The sequence below is a fragment of the Cucurbita pepo genome, chromosome LG19 (genome assembly GCF_002806865.2).
Source record: "Cucurbita pepo subsp. pepo cultivar mu-cu-16 chromosome LG19, ASM280686v2, whole genome shotgun sequence".
NCBI lineage: Eukaryota > Viridiplantae > Streptophyta > Magnoliopsida > Cucurbitales > Cucurbitaceae > Cucurbita > Cucurbita pepo.
Genome location: NC_036656.1, coordinates 7882061 through 7906351, shown reverse-complemented (window position 1 = coordinate 7906351; position 24291 = coordinate 7882061). Strand labels below are relative to the sequence as shown.

Sequence of the window (24291 nt, the reverse complement as noted above, 5' to 3'; positions counted from 1 at the left end):
TAATTAGTAGTTGGGCAGCAAACCACTCACTGGGATATCACAGCCTTCCAGAATAAATGAAAATTAAATACACATCAGAAACAAATTGAATATTAAATAGGAAATGACAGGTGGCATTCATACGCCACGTAGGCCACAAGTGGGTATGTGTAGCTTAGGTTAGACAACCCCATAAATTGCTTAATACACAAATCAACCTAAAAATATCCACTCCTCTATGTTCCTATAGGTATACACAAATTCTACTTAAACTTTTGACTAATACTTATTAAGTTCGTATCATATTCGTTCACCGACTCTTCTCTTTGGTTCAATATTGTTTAACATTAACACGACCATAGAAAGTATACTTTTTCTAGCACTCTTGTTATTCTCACTAATACATTTAACCAATAAAGTCGAGAATGGGTCGAGAAAGAGACAGATAATTATAGTTTAAATGAAAAAGAAAGGGAAAAAATGGAAGTTTATTGTGATTAGAGACAGTTACATGTTTAGTTGGTTCTTTTGTTCACACTAAATTTTGGTATGTTCTGATGCTGCTCGACCCACGTCATGCTTCAATGTCGTTGTCCCTTGAAAACTCGACCAAAACGTTTACGCACACTCATTGAAACCAAATTCACACATATATATATATATATACATATCCCTACTTATCTTCTTCATCACTCCCTCTGTTGTTAAAAATGTCACACCCAATAAACGAGGCCAACGAAAACAGCCCCTATGGAGGCCTAACAAGAGAAGAATTCTACAAGAAACACAAAGTTACTCACTATGAAAGCTTCATCCTCAATGCCCAGAAGATGAAAATCTTCACTCAATCATGGCGCCCTGCTGCAGACGGAGAGCTCAAAGGGGTTGTAGCCATGGTCCATGGCTACTCCTCTGACAGCGGATGGATCTTCGAGCTCACTGCTGTCGCCATAGCCAAATATGGGTTCCTTGTTTGCTCTCTGGATCTTGAAGGTCATGGCCGCTCCGAAGGCTCCCCTGGTTATATCCCGGATATTGAACTCCTCGTTCTTGATTGCACTCTGTTTTTCGACTCTGTTCGAGAACAGAATCCCACCCTCCCGGCCTTTCTCTATGGAGAATCACTAGGCGGCGCAATTTCGATGCTTATTGCCCTGAAGCAAATGGAGGTTTGGAATGGAATCGTGTTAAACGGCTCCATGTGTGGAATATCGGCGAAATTCAAACCGATTTGGCCATTGGAGAAGCTTCTTCCATTAGCGGCGTCTTTAGCGCCGTCACTGCGATTGGTCGTATCGAAACCGCTCGCGGGTAAATCGTACAAAGAGGAGTGGAAGAGGAGATTGGTGGCTAGAAACCCCAATCGGCGATTCTCGGGAAAACCGCCGATGGCGACGGCATTGGAGTTTCTTCGAGTCTGCAAGTACATAAAGACGAACTGCCATGAAATTAGGATTCCGATGCTGATGGTTCATGGGGAAGAGGACGTTGTTTGCGACAGCCGGTCGGCGAGATTTGTGTTCGAATCGGCGGCGAGTGAGGACAAGACGTTGAAGGTTTATCCCGGAACGTGGCACCAGTTGATCGGCGAGCCGAAGGAGAATGTGGAGCTTGTCTATGGCACCATATTTAACTGGTTGGTGGATAGGGCAGAGAAGGCCAAGAACGAGAAGAAGACGATCAAAAAGTGAAAATAATAATAATAATAATAAAAAGTTTGGAGGTCAGTTGAAGAACCCTAAATAAATATTCGTAATTTGTTGTTCTTTCTTTGATAGATGATTTTAAATGTTTTATTATTTGGGTAAATTTTTATTTTGTCAAATTTATATGTTTATTGGCAACAAACAAAAAAAAAAAATATATTTTTCGGATTTTCCTTTTTATGGCTCCTGATCTTTTAGAAAAAATTTCATAAAACATGAGTGAGTACAAAACCTGTCAAGTGAATTTGTTTTGGTTTGTGGGTATAGTAACCTTCAATTTTATACACGACAAGTAGGTAACATGAGCATGTGACAAGAAATACATGAAAATATCGAGACATTTAAATTATAATAGGTGGAAGAGGGAAACAGAGCATTTCTTGAAACTTCTCTCTAACATGCATTTTAAAACTTTAAGGAAAAATCAGCTCAGAAAGAATATCTGCTATGTGCTTGAACTATTACATATAATAATGTTAAATTAAATTAAAATAAAATTGTTAAGGGGTGTCGTTAATTAAAGTACATCATTGAATGTGGATGGTGAAAGTATAGTTGAAAAGTTGGTTAAAATGAAAGGTCTAAATCAATGGGAATATGAAGATATTTGACAGTGAGGATGATATGAAATAGCATGGTCCAACGTCTATGAACCTTGACTTACACCGTTATACATCACTGTTGATTCTAAAATCTAAACTTTCGATCAATAGATTAAACATAATTTAAAATTTTATATTTTACAAGATTAATAATATATATATATATATATATATATTTTGTTAACTGTAAAGTCATCTATAGTTGAATTGAAATTATTAGAGGGATATAGTCGAGTGAGTCAATAACAGCATGTCTTTATAATATTTTTAATTAAGTCAACCATATATTTATACTTTATAATTAAATAGAACAGTAAGTGAGATTTAAATTCTCATTGATCTAAATAAAATAAAATAAAAAAATAATAAAGGATTAGATAATAATTAAATAAAATTGCGGTTGCAAAATTTTTAAATTATATATGTGGAGAAAAAAAAATGTAATTTGCCCGGAAAGCTCACAGCGTCTGCCCAAACTTTTTCCTGAGAACCAAACAGAGATATAAAGGTTTGCGAAAAAAGTGAGAGATTATAAAGCGCGTTCGTTTGCTTCCCCTTTACGCCAAATCCAATCTTCGTCCCACGATTGTTCTTAACACTCTGAATCACTCTTTCCCCTTTCTTCCATTGCCTAATTCACAAGTTTTTTCCGCGTTATAGTACTCTAAACACAATCGAGGAAGAAGAACGAAGCAAATCGAGACGCACAGCTCGCTTCGTGGTCGAGGAATCAGCGCCGATGATTACTATCAAATCAATGGCAGCGATGGCCGTGTATTTGCTGTTTATCGTCGCAATCGCGGCGGCGCTGGAGATTCGGCCGTCGGAGCATGGTCTGGAGTTTCAGAGCCCTCCGGCAGCGGGAGACAAATCGTCGCCGGAGATGCGGTCGTTCTTCGGAGGAACTTCGTCGCCGACGCCGGAAGTGGCATTGCCGTTGCCGAAGGCGATGAATTCCAGCGAGGCGCCGGGATGGTGGACCCACCGTGACGGTGGAGATAAACGACTTAGAAATGCACTATTGGTGGCGACGGCGGCTTGTGGAATAACAGGTGTCACTTTATTAGTCGGTTCTACGTTATACTACATTTTTAAGGTCAAAAATCAAAGATCATTGCCGCTCTCTTCTAACAACAGTAATCACAAATAAAGATAAGATATCATCAACAATTGTGATAATACCATTACGGTTTACACCAAGAATCTAGCTGTCTTAGCCAAGAGTCATACTGTTATAGCTTTTGAAATAGTGATATTTCCCAGTTCCAAATTTTCCTTACTGTATGAGATGTCATTTTAATTACGAAATTAGACAATTTTATTGGCATTGATTGTATGTTGGGAATCTGTATGCTCATGTATCAATAATTTGTCGATATCAATAAATAAAAAAAAGAAAAAAAAGGAAATTCTTTAAAGTTTTGATTATGTTATTCCTTTGCGTGTTTGCCTCTTCCATAAGAAAATAATATTCTCAATGTAATTTTACATGTAAGCATGAAAACCCGTGGGGACCTGGGGATATTGAGAAGTGTTTCAAAGAAATGTGATAAGATTTGATATTAAGATGATTAGAACAGCTTACCCAATTATTGTTGGAAACATTTTGAGCTATTATTCTATTTGATCATTTATTACTTTCTTTTTCCAGATGAACATTGATTTAAGTGTTTAAGAAAGATTGTCTTGCGAGATGAACATTGATTAGAGTGTGCAGTATTTTATTTGGTACTGGTTACTCCAGCTTTGAATGAAAAGTGAACAAAAAGAATGTGGCTGACACCATATATTTATAAATTGAAGGAATCAAAGGGCTCATATAGTAAACAAGAATATTGAAAATCTGGAGTGTAGTAGCCTTAAGTTAGTTTGAACTCCAATGCTTTCCAAACTATCAAATGACATGGAGATGCATTGAACATTTAGAGGTTAGAACAAGGACAAACCATGTGAAAACTAACACTCTTGTTTCAATAAAACTGGGAGGGATTTGGGATTTATATTTACCTATTGTCCAAGAGGCATCCATTCTAGCTCTAGATCTAGTTCTCCTGATTCCACATTCTGCAGCTGGAGTGATATCTCTTGCTTTACCTTCCCATCCACAATATTAACGGTGCTATCGCCTATGAGAGCATTATCGTGTGATTTCAGCCATTTTCCAATTTGCATGTTAGAAAACATTCCAGCATCCCCAAATGCCATTGCTGATGTTATCAAGGGCTGGAGATCAATTTCTGCTTCTCCCATTATGTCGTCTGCTGTAAACGTGTCATAGTCGTATACTTGCTGCAATGTGGTGACAAGTATAGATAATTGTAAATAACCATAGCAGTAGATGTTGGATACTGAATAAAACAATCTCATACAAGATGGTCAGTAAACTAATGAATGGGAAACAAACTTCTGTGGTTATATTAAGATTAGTATGCTTGGTTTAAAAAGGGAGACCAAGTGCAAAGAGTTTTAGAAAGACATACCAACTTTAAGGTTCCAAAAGATTGAGGTACAGATAGCATCAGTTCCTCATTCCACACAGGATTCAAGTTGCTCCTGATTATACCTGTCTGGACAGTCTAAAAGAAAAAAACAGCATAATGTTATCATCTACATCAAATAGAACAATCAAAATCTATGGCAGTAATCTACAAATAGATGAACATCAGGCACAAAGAGCTTGTTTGCAAGAAAACTACTAACCTGTTGGCCAAGAGTCAAGACTACATAAGGATCGCTCGACATCATATCCCTGATAGCTAAGTTTGTCCCTTTAATCACTTTCACCTTCAATAATCCAAGAAACTCTACCATACCCTTCTGCAAATGCTTTAAATTTCAGAGATAGCAGAGTTTTAGTAAATATGAAATCGAAAAGGGTACATTGTAGGCTGGATGATCATCATTTATCAGTCGAAAACTAATAATTTACACTTCCACATTAGAAAGTATTTCCCATATGCCCTGAAAATGTTTATATGGTAAGCAAGCATGAAGGGTGCAGTTTTGAAAGGAAAAATAATGGAGAAAAGGTATAGCGAGGACTCACTGATTTTTGTGAAGAATTTGAACGAAAACTGTTCATGACCTTTGAAGCAAAGTTTGCTTGGACATTGTTTTTGTCGGAGTTCGATAAAATTCTCAAGCTCGGTTTCAGAAATTCTTGAAGTTCATATTTGGACCTGTAAAAAAAAATTATAGAGACCACAAAAAGTGTCAAATTCATGTAAGTGACCATTCATTGAATCGTTTCTCTTGGAAATTTTACTCATAGTTGACTATTGCCTATTCAATTCAACGCCTGCTAATCCACTGTCAGCACTCAAAACAAAGTAATGTGCTAATTGTTTAAGGAACTACAAAGGATCAGATATAAAATAATATCACAAAAGGTCAGAAACAAAGAGCAAATATAATAAGCGTTCATTCTTAAACTTAATTAGTGCATGGCTAGGGAGAAGATGAATTAAGAACAAAAGACCCTTAACATGGATACATTTCACAGTTACTAAATCATGTCTAACCGAATGAATTTTGAACGTTGTTCATGGGTGGCATCCGGTCCAGGCTTTGAATATCCCTCAGGAATAAAGGCTTCATAAATCGCATTCGCTGAATTATTCCCTCCAATTTCTATCATGGCATCAATTTCATCATCATTCCATTCATCCAACGTCACTGATAACACCTGGTCCAAATCAATAACCAAAGTCGTCCGCAATTAGAGTTGAGATAGATCATCACAACTTATGAGCAAGAAACATCTTTGAGGTACAAGACATTTTAGATGAAATCCTTGGATGTCGAACAAAAAAGGACCATCCATCTCACTAATGTGGTCTATGGGTCTAGTTCTGAATCCAGTAACTAATCTTTCGAACCTAAATATGTTATTGTCTTCAATGGAATTTATAAAGAGAACAATGCATAAAACCATGTCGATGATAACAATATCCAACTTCACTATTCACCTTTGATATATGTGAACCAAGGCTTCTGTGAACACCACAGCATTTCAAGCATATAAAAACTCCAATATTTGATGACCTGCAAAAAGCATCCTCCCAAGTGTTATCCTTAACAAGTAGCTCATAGCTCTCCAGAAGTGTATAACATTCATTCTATTGCGCAATCGTTTGAACAAAACTTACGCCCATCTAGGATCTAAAGCTCGACAATCTGCACAGAAGCGATTATCCTTTTGAAGCAATAGGTCCCTTAATCTTCTTTTGCCTGAACAAGACAAGAAAAGGCATAACATTATTTTCCAAGCCACACAAATATATAGTTTGATTCTCCAATTTCAGTGAGGATACCACCTGAGCCAGGCCTTCCAAGTTCCATTGCACGATTATTCTTTGCTCAACCAGCAATCAAGGATCATCCAAAAAATCCTATGGTTCCACAAGCTGCCTTCGATAAATTGACAAAAAAAAAGAAAACAAAAATTAAATCCTAAAGTCCCCTTGTACTCTGAATCAACATAGACATACCAATACGCATTAAATGATATCATTTAGTTCAAAACGAGGTTGCCAGCAGCAAAGGGAAACCCAAATGGCTCATTCCAATGACAAGAAAACTTAGCAGCCAGAATTGATTTCATATTTCAATTTTTTCCCCCTAAAGTTTCCTTCATCTCTAAAACAAACAAACTTTGGGACACCATCGGGTGGAAACATAAACCAAAAGACAAAGAAAACGCCTGAAAACCATATCCCCTTCGCATTCAAGCATGAACAATGTGGTCGATACATACATATACAAATAAGGTCAAAAGTTGCCAATAACAACGAATCGCTATCAGGAAACGGGTAGGCATCCCAAAATAACAAAACAAGTTGAATCAACATCTATACCCAAACAAACATGATTGGTGCAGATGGGCAGAATTGAAAGGAAGAACCCAGAAAACGAAAATGGAAACGAAACATATTCGAAACTCAGATTTTGAAATTCCCAATGATCGAGGCGTGCAGTAAATAAAAGATTGGAGTAGAAATCCATGATAAATACCCAGTGAGATCGGTTGTTGAACAAAATCGTCGATGAGAGATGGAGAAAAAAAGGGAATGGGCCGGAAAATCTGAATCTTCAATACCCTGTTGATGTGGGTGATTGAAATTTGCAGAACTCTTCTCTTCCACCCTCTTTTTTTTTCCTTCAATTTTTTTTTTTTTGTTTTTTGTTGGGGGTGGGGAGAAGGGGCGGTTTGTAACTAGAGGGAGATGGAATGGATATGAATTATTGGCTCCTTTTTTCGTTTATTATTTTTGGATTTAAAAATTTATAATGAGATATGAATTATTCAATTTGGGGTGGTCGTGGTCGCCCATCAGAATTTCAAAAGCCACGTTGCTTCCTGGTATTGTTTCAAACGACTAACCTTCAAAAAAAAAAAAAAAAAAAAAAAAAAAAANTAGTAGGAAAAACAAATTAGGCAGTATTTTCCATATTTTGCTTGTTTATATATGGTGCATATATACATATATAAATGTCTGCTGTTTTTTGTTTTTTTGTCAAATATTTAATTTTTGAGTTAATTATCTGATTTTTCTGCTTTTGATTTTTTTTTTTTCAAAGTTGTCAAATTCAACGACCTTGAACGTTATCCATATTTTAAAACCTTATTATTTCCGGAAGGGTTTGATAAATCAAATAATCCCTGTTTATCAAAGAAAGACCATTCATATTTAATATAGGTTTGACATTTAAATGTTGAGAGTTGAAATCTACAAACAAACAAACACTAATTCAAAATAAGATCAAAGATCTGACAGAGTCAAAGTTGCGAAGGAAAACTAAGACCAGAAGATTCCAAGAACAAAGTTGCAGATTAAATATTTGAGCTTTTTTGGGGAATTTGAGTGGCAGCCGGCAGGGACCTATCTCCGACAATGGGTATCTACCAGCTAAGATACCCATGGTCTAAATTGGCCAGCTCATCATCTCGGTCACCGCATTCCCTCTGCCCGAACTGCCCGCCCCATTCTCATAGTCATGGCCGCTCAGACACGCGGCAGGATTCTAGAAATTGTATTCTAAGCTTCAGCTGTCCCCTTTCCTCAAACTAAGAAATCAAGAAGAAACACAGAAGACGAAAAAACGGCTACAAAACTCACAGTCATCAGCTTCAGCAGACAGAATTCCCGCTTTCCAGGTGTGCTTCGCATTTCGAAACCCTACTCATGGATTTTGGGTTTCTTCTTTTTCAATTTCTCTTTTCGAATTCAGATTTTGTTGGTTTCGTGGGTTGTTCTTTCTTGGTTAGCCTGCCCGATTGTTTTTTCTATAATCTGTTTCTTTTATGTCGAGTGAATTGCTTGAAGCCAGTTATTGGATTATGATAGTACGGGCTGAAGTCCCGTTTTTCTGTTTAATGATCATATATGTATCCTGGTTTGTTGGGTAATTACCCAGAAAGGCAGAAGCCATTGGAGTACTGAGACGACTCTGAATTGTCTGGCAAAATGGGGGCCAAAAGTACATGTTATGTACGTCAATCTCATCTGATTGCTGTACACTTACCTTGTCGACCACTAGAGGACTGAAGTTAATAATCCATATTTACCAATCATTTGGTTGATCTCGTGTCGGATTGATTACATATTGCTCTTATGCTTTGCATCCTAAATACCAGTAATTGCTAATTGCTGTTGAAGGAAACTTCAAATGCAGTTGACTTCTGGGGCCTCATATGAAGGTTTATGGTTCTTGTCACCGTTCACACCTTTTATTTTTATTTTTAATTTTTAAAAAAGTAAAAAAAATAATAATTATTTCTCTTTTATATGCATTATCCCTTGCATCAATTCCGTATCCATGCAAACTCTCCCAATTTCATTAAGCTGACAAATTTGTTGGCCTTGATATCAGGTTTCACGTGGTGTTCACTACAACCCGATGACTTCTTCTGTCCACGATTATTCTGGTAACTTGACCAGACTTGTATTCCTATGTTATGGTGCTTACTTTATATTCTAGTTACATTTCAGTGTAGGATATGTTAAATCATTCGCTGAAATAGAGAGAGAACAATGCTATTTCCCCCACACTTAGCTTAGTTCTATCAGAAGTTGCATTTTGCAATTGAAAGCCAGGACTTTGTTGGTTGGTATTTTGTATTCTGACAAGGAAAAGTAGAACGACCAAAAGAAGACTTGCTATGTTTGCTTGCATTAATTACTTTCCATACAGCATCTGTTTTGTTCAGACTATAGTCTTTAAAGCGTTCTTTTGGGACATACCATGGGCTCCTTATGTGAGCTCCACTTTTCCACGTGAATATCGTCTCCATCCATTTTTTAATGTTTTTTTTATATGTACTGATATTATAGGTTACATTTGATGGTCACTTCTGCGGCTCAATAGAGTTTACTGAGCTCGACTGATTGCTTTGTGATATTACAATATTGTCTTTTTACTCCAACTGGGCCTAGATAAATATTGCTTTGGAAACTGGTTGTTCAGATAATGGTGAGGCTGATAAGCTGCAAAAGTACTCTGAATCTCAGAATCATTCTTCATCAGTCATTAATGGACTAAATCAACCCGGCATCACAGCCTCAAATCAGTATTTAACACCTCTACAAGTTGGAGCAGAACATGCTTTGGTACTAGGAGAATCTAGTTTTTAGTTTTACTTTTTCGTTGGCAACTACTTTTTTAAAGCTTATTTGACTAATTTGGATTTGTGGGACTTCTCTGCTGAAGGCACCCCCTGCTTATCCATATCCAGATCCTTATTTTAGAAGCATCTTTTCTCCTTATGATGCTCAACCGTATCCTCCACAGCCCTATGGTGGGCAACCTATGGTAAGTAATTTGTCCTCCTTCAATAATTTTGATAATTTGGCCAACATTTTCCATAGAGGTATCAAGTTGATGAGTTTGTTGGTGAGAATTGATACAAGGGGAATGGCTTTCTTGAACCTAAAGAATGAACAGCCTTTATGAATGCGGACATCAACTTGAATGAATCTTAATTTATCAGGCTGTTTTTCAATATGATTTATGACTTCTTTTATATAATTTTTACATTTTCTAGTCGTTACTTGAGTCCTTGTTTATTGCTCATATAGGTCCATCTGCAGTTGATGGGAATTCAGCAAGCTGGTGTTCCTTTGCCAACAGATGCAGTTGAGGAGCCTGTTTTTGTGAATGCTAAGCAGTATCATGGCATTTTGCGACGTAGACAGTCCCGTGCAAAGGCTGAATCAGAAAATAAAGCTCTGAAGTCTAGGAAGGTATGCAAGCACTAATATTTAGTGGTGGTAGTCCTCCACTTCCTTTAATGGTAGCAGAAGCTATCAAATTGCTTTTGTTTTTGGTTTGCTTTTCCTTTCATGTTGCTTCGTTCTTTAGTTTCTGTATATTGTGCAGCCATACTTGCATGAATCTCGACATTTGCATGCGTTGAGGAGAGCTAGGGGTTGTGGTGGACGGTTTCTCAAATCAAATAAAAATGAGAATCAACAAAATGAAGTGGCGTCAGGTGATAAATCACATCCCAATATAAATCTTAATTCTGATAGAAGTGATCTAGCTTCTTCAGAGAACTGATGCCTGAGGCATTGTTGGTGAATGATGAACAGCGCATGCCAGCAATTGTAAGGAAATTGAAGTCCCAATACCAGCTTCAGTTGTGTTAGTAATACTTCATCCTTAGTCTATACTAGCAGCATTCTAGCATATAGGTTTCAGTAGCTGTTACTTAGGGAGGATCCAAAATGTAGCAGGCAAAAGTATGCAGGATAATTCATCGTCAATACTGAAGTGAGTAAGCTGATTGTTCTATTTATGTTTCTCCCCATCTCAAGAATAAGTGAAGTGGTAGCTTTTGGTTGTAATGATCCCCAAGAACATAATTCATCGTAAACACTTTTCCTTTGCCATTTTAGTTGTAATGATCCCCAAGAACATATTGTATATTGGTAGCTTTTGGTCTTATACAGCATCTCCATGTCAGTCTTGGGGAAGTTTTGAACCTGTAAATAACGAGAAGGTGAATTGGTATCTTTTGTTTATATTACACACTGCAGGAAACTAACCTGAACGTCTTCTGGGACTGGTCTGCTCTGTCCATGTCTTGCTACTATTATTCAATTTAAGTTGCTCACTTGCAGTTCCCATTCTTCATTTCCATCAAATACTCTGTATTTTGGTTGGATTTTACCCTTTTCTAGTCAACATTCATTAAGTATCACATGTTTTATGCAAACAGAGTTTGTGAACTTACTCGTATGTGCTTGTTCCTGCATTGAAGTAGCAAAGGAAAAGGCAGAAGTAAAATAGTAATATGTTAACCCGTTGTTGAACCTTGTTTTGTCGTTTCTTTCAAGTGTTTGCAGGAGGATAGGGTCTCTCAAAAGGGAGAAAAAGGTGAGAATCTTTTCATTCATACAGGTTTGTGAAGAATTAAATATAGAAATGAAATGTAATGTGGGTTGGTTCACGTGTACAAAGCAAACCCATATTACAGAGGGTTTGCTATTGAAATCTGAGCCACTTTTGTTCCAAGAGTGTTAGGTGGTGTCCTATGCAGATTGTGTGGAGTCCCTGTCAAACCCCCATTCCTTGCATTCCTTGGAAATCAAACACTTTCTTTTCAAATCTCCACTACCTTTCTTCTCCTCTCATGTTATGTGTAATAACAAAGTAAAGTGTTGTTATGAATCGTTCTAACACGAATAATGTATTAAGATCCTCAAAGGTTGTTATTATAATGCATGAGAGCTTTAAGGACGGAGGCAATTGCAATTTCATGCACTAGTGGCCACCCACTAATCCCTTTTTCAGAAGATTTTAAAACCAGAACTGTTAAAAAAACGTATATTTAAATGCAAAAGTCTCAAACTTCATGATTACTCCAAATCATAATTGGGATGTATTATGTGATAGCAAAGCCATAATGAAGAGCAAAAATACAACAGTTTTTGGCATTTTGCTTCACATGAGTATTCCCCTAAAGTTGGGATTCTTCGTCTCCATCACTTATCATGCATACATGACAGAGAAAGCAAGGTGTAAAATGCAAGCAAAGGCACAAATTTTAGGATAAAGAAGGTGGGGTTTTCATCTTCAATATATATATACACACATATATATGAATCAAGGACCCTACTCCTTTTGGTGCATGACAGAATGTGTCGACCCCAAAGTTTAAATTTTGCATCCTAAGGCTTTCTTTTTAGCGAAAATTCACTCTTGAGTCAAGTTATTCGTCTAAAAAAAACACGAGTAAGTAGCGAAAGGAGACACGAAAACAACCCTTCTCTTGAACTTTTAGTTTCTTTTTTAGTGGGTTTGGCCTCATCTCTTCCAAAACAAAAGTAAAAGTTATTAAAGTTAAAATGGAGAGAAACAGAGAAAGGAGGGGTTTGATGATGAATGATATGTAGGCAAGGAGACAAGAAAACAGCAAGAGAGAGTCTGCATAGCCATTGACTCATCTCTCCCTCAATTCCCATCATAACCCCACTACTCTAACTTATCTTCAACACATCAAAACCTTGGATGCTTTACAGATATCAAAACCCTTTGTACTAAAATGTCAACCTCTAAGTCAATTACTTTTGTTCTTTTGAGCAAAGGGTATGAAAGTAAGATCAAACACATAAAACTAAATCAACCCAGATTCTAAGAAACTCATCTTTTGAAATTTTGACCTCAAAATGAAGATTCAAGCATGATTTTCCTCTGGAAAGCTATTTGGTTTCAGCATATAAATGGCTTGTATGAACAGTTGGGGCAATGGCTATCCAGCTGCTTTATGCTGTTAATTAACCATATGATTGTGATTAAATTAAAAACAAAGTTTAGAATAAAGAAAAAGTGTCCCACAAGGGAATTGTAAAACATTATTGCATGCCCCAAACTCTCATAACAACACAATCAATCATTACCCATTAGCTTCAACACACTTTTTAACAATATGATGCATTATAAACTTAACAAATATTTAATATCACAAATATTTAATGCGGGGAGTGGTTGGATATTGAAGATAAAAGCAATAATTAACAAAAGGGTTATGCCTCTAATTGGCTCTTCTGGACACTGTCTTCTTTGTGTGAAATCTTAGCCTTTATTTTTGGTCAGTGAGCAAAGATTTTAACTTGGATTCTCTCTTCACTCTGATAGATTCTCTTGATAAGACTAAAACTTTCCTAAAGCTATGCTCTTTCTCTCTTTTTTGGAACAAAAAACAGAGCTTGGGCTGCAAACATCTAAAAGCTTAGCACCAGAATTATGGCCTTTTGTCATAATATCAGCCACCGGAGTGAAGGAAGGAACTAAGGTTTAGTTGGGTCGAAGCAATCTAAACACAACTCAACTAGTTAAATACATGTACAGGTCTCCTCTGCATTTATGGGATTTTAACCGGTTGCTTTACACCATTTTTTAAAACAACTTCTCTCTCTCCCTATATATATTGTAGGGGTAGAGTTTCTACAATAAAAAGTAGTGCTGCCTAAGAAATGATAGCACTGAAGTGTTGTAAATTTTGAAAGTAGTAATCAATTTAATCCTAAACCCTAAACCAAATTGCTTTGAAGACACTATATAGCCCATAGCCCTTACTTTTTTTCAATAGATTCCTATCCATTCTTCCAAATCTTAAAACCATTTTTCATGCTTAAACAAGTTCTTTAGTTAAAGAGGACTATTGATAGTGTTCCATGACCATTCCACTAATGAAATTGGGACCTCTTTCTTCCTCTATTTAGAAGATAAATCATTTTTTTACTGCTTGTGTTCATAGCTATTTGTAAAGTTGCTTCCTTTATTACCACTTTCTTTCATTGACTTTGAGCATACATACGCATATATTTGGATATCGTGCCTAGTACTCTTAGCTAGCTAAAGATATTTAATTGGTTGTTGGTTTGACAAGTTTATAGAGGATTCGAAAGTAGAATTAGTTGAACTGGATTGATCTAAGATCATGAACGTTGCAACTTATTCAGCTTTAGCTTCTGGGAGATACAACCATCTCAAAGTGCATGCACACGAGTAATTGCAAACCCAAAGAAACTAAACTTACTAAAACCGCTATAAGAAGGTGAAGTGATTGGGAACAAATTGTATGACAAAAAATGGAGGAGGTATACCTAAAATGCTAGAGTTAGAAACACCAACATGGATCTAAAAGACCAAATCTTTAGGTATTGTTGAATGTAAAAGATTAGCCAGTTAAGAAAATAGCACAAAAACAGAAATGATAGTGAATAATGCCAAAGATAAAGTTGGCAAAAGTCCAAAGGCCAAAGGTAATAATTTTGGCCACTTTCCCTCTCCGCTACTTCGTATTCACCTAATAAACTCCTCTTCTCTTTCAGATACATAACAATAGAATTAGTTTTTTTTTTTTTCTTAGAGATTGAGAAATGAAGATGAAGAACAGAACCCATTATTCAAAAGAACCGTTCTTCCTCTGTGGCCTTCTGAGTTTATGGGACAGGCTTTAAATAAAACAAATGCCCCTCTCAGCCTCTCTCTGACACTGCCTACTCTCCATTAATCCTTCTTTTTCTTTTCTTTTCTTTTGAATTTTCACATCACTCAGTGGGATTTTCAATTTTTATTTGTTTGCAGAAAAACCCAGAGAGAGAGAGAGAGAGAGAGAGAGGGAGAGAAAGTTGGGAAGAGGAATTAGCCACCTGGCTTTTGGATTGCCATTGGATATTTGTTTTCTTGTGTTTATAATACTTTCTCTGTCCACGTCTTTTGCTTTTCTTTCTGTGGGTTTTGGTTTTGGATTTTCTTTTTTCCTCGAAATTGATGTTTTTGTGTGATAAAGAGCAGAGGACTCTGTTCATGCTCTTCTTCAACCTGTGTGCTTTGAGGAAGAAGCAGAGCACTAACTGATGAAGGAGAGAGGAGGCTCTCTTGGAGGAGAGAGCCTGCCCGGTAAAAACACTAACAACACCAACACCAACACAGCTCAAGAAGAAGACCAAGACGACCCTCAAATCCCATTTTGCTGCTAACTTCCCTTTTTTCTCAGTCAAAAAATTTCAGTCCTTGAGGCTTTCTTTTTGGTGGGTTTTGAATCTTCCTTTGTTCCAGTTCGTTTCAAAAGGTTCATGGCGCTTGTAATGCACAAAGACTCATCAAACCAACAGATGGATACAAGCAAATACGTACGGTATACACCTGAACAAGTTGAGGCATTAGAGAGAGTCTATGCAGAATGTCCAAAGCCCAGTTCTCTTAGAAGGCAGCAGCTCATTAGAGAGTGCCCAATCCTTTCTAATATTGAGCCCAAACAGATCAAAGTTTGGTTTCAAAACCGCAGGTATTATTCTATTTGTTGCTTCTATTCTCTTTTCTTTTCAGAACGATAATCTCTCTTTCAGAAAACATGTACTAAGTGTTTTTGTTTGTTTGTTTTTGCTATCTGCAATACTGTCATTAGTTTTGGTTTTGGGGTATGAGCTTGTGGTACATCTGGGCAAGGAGTTGAATAGCTATGGGAGATGGGTTTGTAAGGAAGTGATGCTTTTGATTGAAAATAACCACTTTTGTCCATAGAACTTCTGTGCTTTGGGGTTAAAGTTCATTCAAGTGCTTGACTACTGTCTTTAATTGTTTGGATTTGAACTAAAACTATATAACCTTCTGGTTAGTTTTCTAATATTGTCTCCAAGCCGCAAGTTTTCCATTATTCACAGTTCTTACTGCACATCATCTCCAATTAAACTTCTTACTGCACCAGTGCCAAAACAATTTCACAGTTCCTTTTTTCCATTATTCTCTGTTAGATGCCGGGAGAAGCAGAGGAAGGAATCTTCTCGCCTCCAGAGCGTAAACCGAAAGTTGTCTGCGATGAACAAGTTATTGATGGAGGAGAATGACCGTTTACAGAAGCAGGTGTCCCATTTAGTGTATGAGAATGGATTTATGCGCCAGCAACTGCATAGTGTAATCCCTTTTAGAACTATGACCTTCATCTTTGTCTTTAACTAATGTGCTATTATGATTGCTATTTCTTAATCTTAGCTCTTCTTTTCTGATGAACAGACATCTGGGACGACTACAGACAATAGCTGTGAGTCTGTAGTCATGAGCGGTCAGCCCCAACAACAGCAAAACCCAAATCCTCAGCATTCTAATAGGGATGCAAACAACCCAGCTGGGTCAGTATGTTTATCATCTTGCTGCATATCGCACTACTTTTTTCTTCAGCATTCTAATATTTAAAGTGCTTTTATGAATTGGGTGCCGTAGTCTTCTTGCAATAGCCGAGGAGACCCTGGCAGAGTTCCTTTCCAAGGCTACAGGAACTGCTGTCGACTGGGTCCAGATGATTGGGATGAAGGTAAGTTCTCTTTGAATGATTGGGGTCAAGGTTTACTTAACGTTCTTAATGACTAAATGTCTAATTTGCACAGCCTGGTCCGGATTCTATTGGAATCGTTGCTGTTTCCCGCAACTGCAGTGGGGTAGCAGCGCGAGCCTGTGGTCTTGTTAGTCTAGAGCCAATGAAGGTACTTGCTGTTTGAAGATGATGGTTTGATCGTGGCAACTTTCTTGTGTGAGCATAATGAACCTGAAATTTGATTGATGCAGGTTGCCGAAATTCTCAAAGATCGCCTTTCATGGTATCGTGACTGTCGCTGTCTTAATGTTTTAAGTGTAATCCCTACTGGAAATGGGGGAACAATAGAGCTCATATATATGCAGGTTACCTAATACTTTTCTTTCTCTCACTTTCATGGTTAATTTTTCATTCTACCGTTTCTAATTCCATCGTTTTTCCTCGTTAGACTTACGCTCCAACGACATTAGCAGCTGCACGTGACTTCTGGACCATGAGATATACAACAAGTTTAGAAGATGGCAGTCTAGTGGTAGATTTATTCATCATAACTTTGAAACACTTGTTTTTCATTTGGATATGGTGAGCCCTGATTGCAACTGTTGTTTTGGATTAATTTGCAGGTCTGTGAAAGGTCATTAACTACTTCAAGTGGTGGTCCAGCAGGGCCTCCGCCATCTACTTTTGTGAGAGCTGAAATGCTTCCTAGTGGTTATCTAATACGAGCATGCGAGGGTGGTGGATCTATTATTCACATTGTTGACCACATTGATTTGGATGTGAGCTTTCAACTAAAGTATTCAATCAGCATGTTTTTTTTTATTGTTTATACACTTTTTTTTTCATCTTCCTTCTGTTCATCTGTAGGTTTGGAGTGTCCCTGAAGTTCTTAGACCGCTTTATGAGTCATCCAAGATCCTTGCTCAGAAAATGACGATCGCTGTAAGAATTGTCCCATGATGTTTCATTCTCTTGACAAGCAAATCATATCTGTTCTTACTGTGTGGGACAAATTCGTCTTACAGGCATTGCGTCACATTAGACAAATTGCACAAGAGACTAGTGGAGAGATCCAATATAGTGGGGGACGTCAACCAGCTGTATTACGAACGTTCGGTCAGAAACTCTGCAGGTTGTGTTTGCATGAACATAACTGGTTTATTTACTATGGAGAAAATAGTCCTTGGTGATTTAGTTCTAATCCTAAAATGGTCTTTAGGGGTTTCAACGACGCTGTTAATGGGTTTGCGGATGATGGTTGGTCAGCTATGAGCAGCGATGGTTTGGAGGATGTGACAATTGTCATAAACTCATCAGCAAACAAGTTACCTGGGTCACAGTATAAAACGTCTATGTATCCCTCTTTTGGTGGAGTGATGTGTGCAAAAGCATCAATGTTGCTTCAGGTGTGTATTTGGTTGACTTTATGCGTCTACTCTTCTACTCGGAAGTACTTGGTTTCAATCTTAATTCGTCTACTCGTCTACAGAATGTTCCCCCTGCTTTGCTTATTCGTTTCTTGAGGGAGCATCGATCTGAATGGGCTGATTATGGAGTTGATGCCTACTCTGCCGCGAGTTTAAAAGCCAGTCCATATGCTGTTCCATGCGCAAGGCCAGGTGGTTTCCCTAGCAGCCAGGTTATTTTGCCTCTTGCTCACACTGTCGAGCACGAAGAGGTAATGATTCCTACCTATCAGAGAAATTCCTGCAGGTTTTCCTTTTACTATAAATATAGCGTCGTCTTTGTACAGTTTCTGGAGGTGGTTCGGCTGGAGGGCCTTGCATTCTCCCCTGAAGATGTTGCTTTGGCTGGACGAGATATGTACTTATTGCAGGTTAGTTTATTACAATGTGTAAGTTGGATCTTATCGAATGCGATGTTTTTCTCTCGTGATGTGTTTTCTTCTTCATGGCAGCTCTGTAATGGAGTTGATGAGAATGCAGTTGGAGCTTGTGCTCAGCTTGTGTTTGCGCCTATAGATGAATCTTTTGCCGATGATGCTCCATTACTTCCTTCTGGTTTTCGTGTCATACCCCTGGATCCAAAAACGGTCTGTTTCTGTATTTATTGGACACATCCCCTTTTAAAATCATAAGTTAATTTGCTTTCCTTGGCTATGTTTCCCCCATATTGCAGGATGAGCCCACTGCTAATCGAACATTGGATTTGGCTTCTACTCTTGAAGTCGGTGCCAACGGTGCACGCTCTGGTGGTGAAGCTGATTTGAGCACCTACAACCTCCGGTCGGTCTTGACTATTGCCTTCCAGTTCACTTATGAGAATCACTTACAGGAAAATGTGGCTGCTATGGCTCGACAATATGTTCGTAGCGTTGTGGGGTCTGTTCAGAGGGTTGCTATGGCCATTGCCCCATCACAGTTGAGTTCCAATATTGGAATAAAACCCCTTCCTGGTTCTCCTGAAGCTCTTACTTTGGCTCGATGGATTTGCCGAAGCTACAGGCATGTATACATTATCCACTCGAGTCTTCGACTTTTATGTTCCTCATAAAAACCAGGCTTATTATTCTTCATATGTATGGTTTATAGTATCAAATCTGATCTATGTATGAAGAACTCCTCCCCTGCCCCAAATAGGTCAACTTACAACAGTTTTGTGTTTCAGGATCCATGTTGGAGCTGAGCTCCTTCAAGCCGATTCCCAGTCTGGGGATGCCATGTTGAAGCAGCTCTGGCACCACTCGGATGCAATCATGTGTTGCTCCGTCAAAGCCAACGTAATCAATGTTTCCACCCTAAAAACCCAACTACATAACAGCCACGGAACTGCCCTGGAAAGCTAACATGTTTGGGAAATTTTCATTGCAGGCATCTGCTGTGTTCACCTTTGCCAACCAGGCCGGTCTGGACATGCTTGAAACCACTCTTGTTGGCCTGCAAGATATAATGCTCGACAAAATTCTCGACGAAGCGGGTCGGAAGATCCTCTGTTCTGAATTCCCCAAAATAATGCAGCAGGTAAGCATGGTTTGATTTTAATCATGGTTTCTTCTATCCTACAGATTAGGAATATCTTACATACATTTTTTTTGCCATTGCAGGGATTCACAAATCTGCCATCTGGCATTTGCGTATCGAGTATGGGTCGACCTATTTCTTACGAGCAAGGCGTTGCCTGGAAGGTTCTAAATGATGATGATTCCAATCACTGTCTGGCTTTCATGTTCATAAACTGGTCTTTTGTGTGATGGCGAAGGACATGACTCTAAGTGGGATTGTAATTTCAACTTAGACATATAATGCCTTTGGTTGACTGCAGGACTTTTTGCTTTTTCTTCCTCTTTTTGTTGGAAAAACAAATGTTTAGGTACTTGGATGGACCCTTTTGTTTCAAACTTAGACACCCATGTCTTAAAGTCTTTCATTTCATGAACTCTATTATATGCTTCTAATATGATAGCTACGTCTTCTGCTGAAGGATCATTTATCTTTATAGCTACATCTGCTTCATTTTGTAGGATTCAGTAGGGGACTATCCAAAGAAGAAATCTGACAAAAGGTTCATGTATAAAAAATCTGAAGCCCAAGTAAAAATATGAACACACTACTACACATACAAAGTGTAAAACATGTTTATTAGATTGAAGTTTAATACTGTAGCAGCAGATAGACTAACTGAGAAGACAATACAATAGATTAAAGCTAAAAGGCACAAATTCTTAACCCAACAAAAGCTCTTGAACAGATGAGACAGTAAGAAACCTGTTGGAGAGGAAAAGGGCAGTGAAGCAAAGCAAGTAAAAGAACAAGTAATGGGGAGTTAAAGGGTTAACAAACCCAACAGTATTTGACAGAAAACTCATAAATGGAGAAGAAGAGAAGCAGAAAGGAGTTGAGCTTCAGCTTCAGATGCACACAGACAGGTAGGTGAAGGTGAGCTAAGCAGAGCTCCCTCTTTCATTTCACAAGTCATAACTACACACTATATTTGATGACAGAAGGGGTAGGGTGGATGTAAAATCAGTCCATCCCACCTATCCTATAATATAATCATCATCTTTGAAACAGAGCAGCAGCCCACACCAGGATCATACCTGTTTTGGCTATTCCTGTTTTTCCTTTCTAGTTTCTCTGTAACCAAACAAAAATGGGATTTTGGAAGGTCTAATCACACTTTAATTTTTCATATTACTTTCTCTTCACAGTTTCTTACTTTTTCCAACTCATTTCTTTACCATTGTCTGATGGAGTGGTTTTTGCCTCCTCTCATTTTGGTATCATGTTTATCTTTTTTTACTGATATAGTTAAAGAAAAGAGGGAGGGGCGGTAAAAGGATGAGTGCCAAAGGTACTGTGAACTGTAATTTCGAGACTGCTGCCAGTCTTTGTCTGTGCTGTTTTTTTTTTGTTTGTTTGTTTCTCCAAAAAAAAAATAATAATAATAATTTATTTTTAAATTAACTAAACAAAATCTTTTCCCTATCTTTTTGGTGCAGACTTAATTTAAAGCCATTGATTCCCCTCTCTCTCTCTCTCTCTCTCGGCCTTTTCTTCTTCCTGATTTTGGTAGTATCTGGGTTTGCTTATTGATTTGTTCAATGTAAATTAAAAACAAAAAAACAAAGGGTTAAATTAAAATTTTAGTCCCAAATTTAGGTTCATTTTCTCCACGAACTTTAAAAATATGCATAGATATTGAGGTTCGAAGCGTTGGAAAAGGAGATGGGGGGTTTTCAAAGGTGTAATTTGGTTGTATTCATGGACACCATTTTCAAGGGCGATTGTCCCTACAATGGCACTACCTGCACCAGCCCCAGCCCCAGCCCCAAAGGAAAAGAAGGCATTAAAGTGCAAAGTCTCAAAACCCCATAGAAAAGTGTGGTAGAGAGAGAATCTCAGAGTGGGATTAGGGTTTGCAATTCATTTGGGGATCCTTTCTCTGGAATTGCTGCTGTTTCTCAGATTTTCTTAGGGTTTAAAGATATCATCTTCCTCAGACTCTATAATCCATAGGGTTTTTCAAATAACCCTTCCAGTTCCCCCATTTAATTCAGATTTGACTACTCCAATCCATTTTAGCATCTATTATAATCCCCTTTATTCTTTCTTTTTCTTATTTTTCCTTTTTAGATCAATAACTTAGGATGTCTTATTTTCAATTTCAAAGCCCTAAAATGGTAAAGCCTAGAGGTAACAAGACATCAACTGTCTCGCTTAAGTCTAAATTGCACCCAAAATCGTGCACTCTATAGTGTTGAAAAAAGATTGCATATGTCTAGAATTGTAGAAATGACTATTTCATTCTACCTTTATCACATATTATTAATGAATTTACAAAGATAGCATTCTTTTCTTAAAAAAATAAATCAAATATTCATTTATAACCATAGACACGAATCATGACTCATGGATTTCTTTACCTAAAATTACTGTAAAAGCCCAATGATAATCCACCTGCAGCCCAACAGAACGCTCATCTTCATCACAACGTGCTGTCCATCCAAATAGAGTTGTTAGTCTCTCTGTGTCAGTCAAATCAAACTAGTCTTAGTTGAAACTATTGTTCAAGACAACCAACGAAGCGAAGAGAAAGCAAACAAGATAAACTTGCCAGGCTTTTATTTATACACAGACGCTTGGAACACTACAAAATTTTACTCAACGATCTGAAAATCAACAAAAATGGAACTCGCCAAAGGTTTATCTTGGATGGTTTTTCTCTTTACCATGTGCATAATACTTCCTTCAGTCCAGTCCCAAGATAAACAAGAAATTCTCATAATGCCTGCAAAGAGACCCAATTTTTGACCAAATGCCATAGAAATTAGAATCTTGTATTCAATTAACAGGAGCAGGTAAATATGCTTCTTTGTAACTATTTGACTAGAACAATCTGCACTAGCTAATAAGATCGGTTCAACAATTCCATTCCTGGGCTTCATTCAGTCAACGACATCGTGGGCAAATCTCTTGACAACAGGAAAGTTAATGCACAATCCAATCCAAATTGATCATAGCTTCATCACCGCAGAATGAGCATGTCTCGCGTTCTTCAATTCTTGGGTTTCATGTAAATCCAGGGACTTCACCGGGCATTGGAGCTAATTCATTCTTACCGAACCTTTCCTCATCATAAAATGTAGCTCGAACTACCCTTCCACCAAAGTACCGACCATCAAGATCAACCAAAGCCTTCGTTGTTTCTTCTGATCTTTCAAACTGCACAAAAATACGAACAGCCTCGTCCACTGGAAAATTGGGTTCTGTAATCTCAAATATTAGAACCCGTGTTACTGTCCCATACTTCGCACACTCTGATCCTACTTCCTCCTCTAGCTCGTCATCCACCTCACCAGGACCCACCTTCAAGAAAAATTAAACAAGGCAGCCATTCTCATCATTCTCTTCAGGAAAAAACCACAAATCATATGCTTTTACCGTCTGAAGAAAAGTGTAAGGTTTTCTTTAAAATGAAAAATGCTTCAAGTTCAATCATCAAAACTTCTCATTTAGATATCCTGGAGGATAAAATTGTTTGTTGGCTTTATACATAAATACAGTGTGCCATATTCACATGTGATGTGATCTATCAACTGAAACTGAGTCTTGGTGAAACAGAAAATAATCCTTCAGGTCAGATACTTTTTTTAACATAACGATGAATCCCTCCCTCAATTAATATTGACTTTCTTTAATTTAAAATTGGTCTTAACAGTTAAAGAAACATTAATCTAGTCTTTCTCGTTTCTCCTATTCTAATAAATCAATTCCAAGTGCAGGTAAGAGAGGCCTGTTCTCTCCCTTCATTTTTCTCACTCATCAGCTTACACACTGTTATTCCTCCCAACCGCCTCTAACCCTCATATTACAAGCGATTATAGGTCGTACATTCCATTACAATTATAAACAGAAGAAAATACCAAACTCAAAAGCAACCCAAACATAAATGAAAGATTAAAAGATTAACCCACTATGATAGTAATGACATTAAAACATAACCTAGATTCACATTTATATAAGTAGTTACTAAGGTAAAGTGAGGGAGGGATCAAACACGTATTAGACGATTCTTAAACCAAGTAATAATCTAAAATATATATATTGTTTTTTCTTCTATATTTACAAGCTCCGCCATATTAGTTTGTCATGAAATTCTACATGCTATTTACAAATAGTGGTCTCTCACGTTCACATAAGGCGTTGAAATAACCTCTTTGATCAAACATGAAATGATGCTTATTTCTTTCTGTCCTTCTTTCTTTCTTTCTTCTTCTTCTTTTTTTTTTTTTTTTTTTTTTTTTTTTTTTTTTTTTTTTTTTTTTTTTTTTTTTTTTTTTTTTTTTTTTTTTTTTTTTTTTTTNACAAGAGGGAGAAAACACCATCCAAAGGGATTACATAGGAGGGAATTTAAGCTGTAGTTGTTAAAAGGAATAACACTGTTACACGAATAAGAGCCATAAGAAAACCAGAAAGCTAGTACCTTACCTCTTATAGGAAACTTGAAATCAACTCATGCTCTAGAAGTACCTAGGACCTCTTTACCTTCATGCTCAAAATGCTCAGTGCCAACAAAAATATATGCTTGTCCCCTAATCATTAAAAAAGCTTCTTTTCTTTTCTCTCTTGTTTTTGTGATCGTAGAACAAAACTGAGGAATGGGGCAATTGAAGAAAGTATGCAAGTAGGAAGGAAACCATCCAGGTAAACATCTCACCCCCCCC

At 37.5% G+C, this 24291-nt stretch overlaps 6 protein-coding genes across 8 annotated transcripts in view; 4 read left to right on the top strand and 2 right to left on the bottom strand.

Moving 5' to 3' along the window:
- The first annotated feature begins 689 nt into the window (after positions 1-689).
- LOC111781720 (caffeoylshikimate esterase-like) lies at positions 690-1670 on the top strand. Its single transcript, XM_023662407.1, has one exon. It carries the CDS (start codon positions 690-692, stop codon positions 1668-1670), a length of 981 nt encoding a protein of 326 aa, XP_023518175.1.
- A 1080-nt stretch (positions 1671-2750) lies between these two features.
- On the top strand, positions 2751-3684 carry LOC111781779. Its single transcript, XM_023662475.1, has one exon. It carries the CDS (start codon positions 3027-3029, stop codon positions 3435-3437), a length of 411 nt encoding a protein of 136 aa, XP_023518243.1. The 5' UTR covers positions 2751-3026; the 3' UTR covers positions 3438-3684.
- Positions 3685-4045: 361 nt separating this feature from the next.
- On the bottom strand, positions 4046-7560 carry LOC111781778 (ADP-ribosylation factor GTPase-activating protein AGD12-like). Of its 2 annotated transcripts, none has more exons than XM_023662472.1 (9): positions 7301-7560; positions 6604-6697; positions 6436-6517; positions 6256-6331; positions 5809-5972; positions 5334-5466; positions 4988-5113; positions 4768-4863; positions 4046-4576 (listed from the first exon to the last, which is right to left on the bottom strand). In XM_023662472.1, the coding sequence occupies exons 2-9, from the start codon at positions 6626-6628 to the stop codon at positions 4295-4297; spliced, it is 984 nt and encodes a 327-aa protein (XP_023518240.1). In that variant the 5' UTR covers positions 6629-6697; positions 7301-7560; the 3' UTR covers positions 4046-4294. The 2 variants fall into 2 exon arrangements, with proteins under 2 accessions (XP_023518240.1, XP_023518242.1); XM_023662474.1 differs by having other exon boundaries at positions 6604-6693.
- Positions 7561-8064: 504 nt separating this feature from the next.
- LOC111781777 (nuclear transcription factor Y subunit A-7-like) lies at positions 8065-11299 on the top strand. Of its 2 annotated transcripts, XM_023662470.1 has the most exons (7): positions 8065-8444; positions 9161-9215; positions 9755-9897; positions 9998-10099; positions 10366-10530; positions 10667-10778; positions 10879-11299. In XM_023662470.1, the coding sequence occupies exons 2-7, from the start codon at positions 9188-9190 to the stop codon at positions 10950-10952; spliced, it is 624 nt and encodes a 207-aa protein (XP_023518238.1). In that variant the 5' UTR covers positions 8065-8444; positions 9161-9187; the 3' UTR covers positions 10953-11299. The 2 variants fall into 2 exon arrangements, with proteins under 2 accessions (XP_023518238.1, XP_023518239.1); XM_023662471.1 differs by having other exon boundaries at positions 8067-8444; positions 10667-11299.
- A 3334-nt stretch (positions 11300-14633) lies between these two features.
- Positions 14634-20053, top strand: LOC111781776 (homeobox-leucine zipper protein ATHB-14). The gene is made up of 18 exons (XM_023662469.1): positions 14634-15584; positions 16051-16210; positions 16310-16425; positions 16517-16607; positions 16681-16776; positions 16859-16972; positions 17056-17139; positions 17231-17386; positions 17475-17549; positions 17633-17739; positions 17827-18013; positions 18097-18285; positions 18361-18444; positions 18526-18660; positions 18747-19072; positions 19236-19347; positions 19439-19588; positions 19672-20053. The coding sequence occupies exons 1-18, from the start codon at positions 15373-15375 to the stop codon at positions 19816-19818; spliced, it is 2541 nt and encodes an 846-aa protein (XP_023518237.1). The 5' UTR covers positions 14634-15372; the 3' UTR covers positions 19819-20053.
- A 2044-nt stretch (positions 20054-22097) lies between these two features.
- Positions 22098-24291, bottom strand: part of LOC111781775 (DNA-damage-repair/toleration protein DRT111, chloroplastic-like) — a 5105-nt gene continuing 2911 nt past the window's right edge. The window contains exon 2 of the mRNA XM_023662468.1: positions 22098-22933. Coding sequence (XP_023518236.1) covers positions 22637-22933 — 297 coding nt within the window. The 3' untranslated portion in view covers positions 22098-22636. The remainder of the gene's footprint in view (positions 22934-24291) is intronic.

Coding starts and splice junctions, on each gene's coding strand:
- LOC111781720 (XM_023662407.1), top strand. CDS start 690: ATGTCACACCCAATAAACGAGGCCAACGAAAACAGCCCCTATGGAGGC.
- LOC111781779 (XM_023662475.1), top strand. CDS start 3,027: ATGATTACTATCAAATCAATGGCAGCGATGGCCGTGTATTTGCTGTTT.
- LOC111781778 (XM_023662472.1), bottom strand. CDS start 6,628: ATGGAACTTGGAAGGCCTGGCTCAG. Junction 6,518..6,603: donor ACTTGGAAGGCCTGGCTCAG/GTGGTATCCTCA, acceptor TGTCTTGTTCAG/GCAAAAGAAGATTAAGGGAC. Junction 5,114..5,333: donor CAAATTCTTCACAAAAATCA/GTGAGTCCTCGC, acceptor TGAAATTTAAAG/CATTTGCAGAAGGGTATGGT.
- LOC111781777 (XM_023662470.1), top strand. CDS start 9,188: ATGACTTCTTCTGTCCACGATTATTCTG. Junction 10,100..10,365: donor CCTATGGTGGGCAACCTATG/GTAAGTAATTTG, acceptor TTGCTCATATAG/GTCCATCTGCAGTTGATGGG. Junction 10,531..10,666: donor AAGCTCTGAAGTCTAGGAAG/GTATGCAAGCAC, acceptor TATATTGTGCAG/CCATACTTGCATGAATCTCG.
- LOC111781776 (XM_023662469.1), top strand. CDS start 15,373: ATGGCGCTTGTAATGCACAAAGACTCATCAAACCAACAGATGGATACA. Junction 18,286..18,360: donor ACACTGTCGAGCACGAAGAG/GTAATGATTCCT, acceptor GTCTTTGTACAG/TTTCTGGAGGTGGTTCGGCT. Junction 18,445..18,525: donor GAGATATGTACTTATTGCAG/GTTAGTTTATTA, acceptor TCTTCATGGCAG/CTCTGTAATGGAGTTGATGA.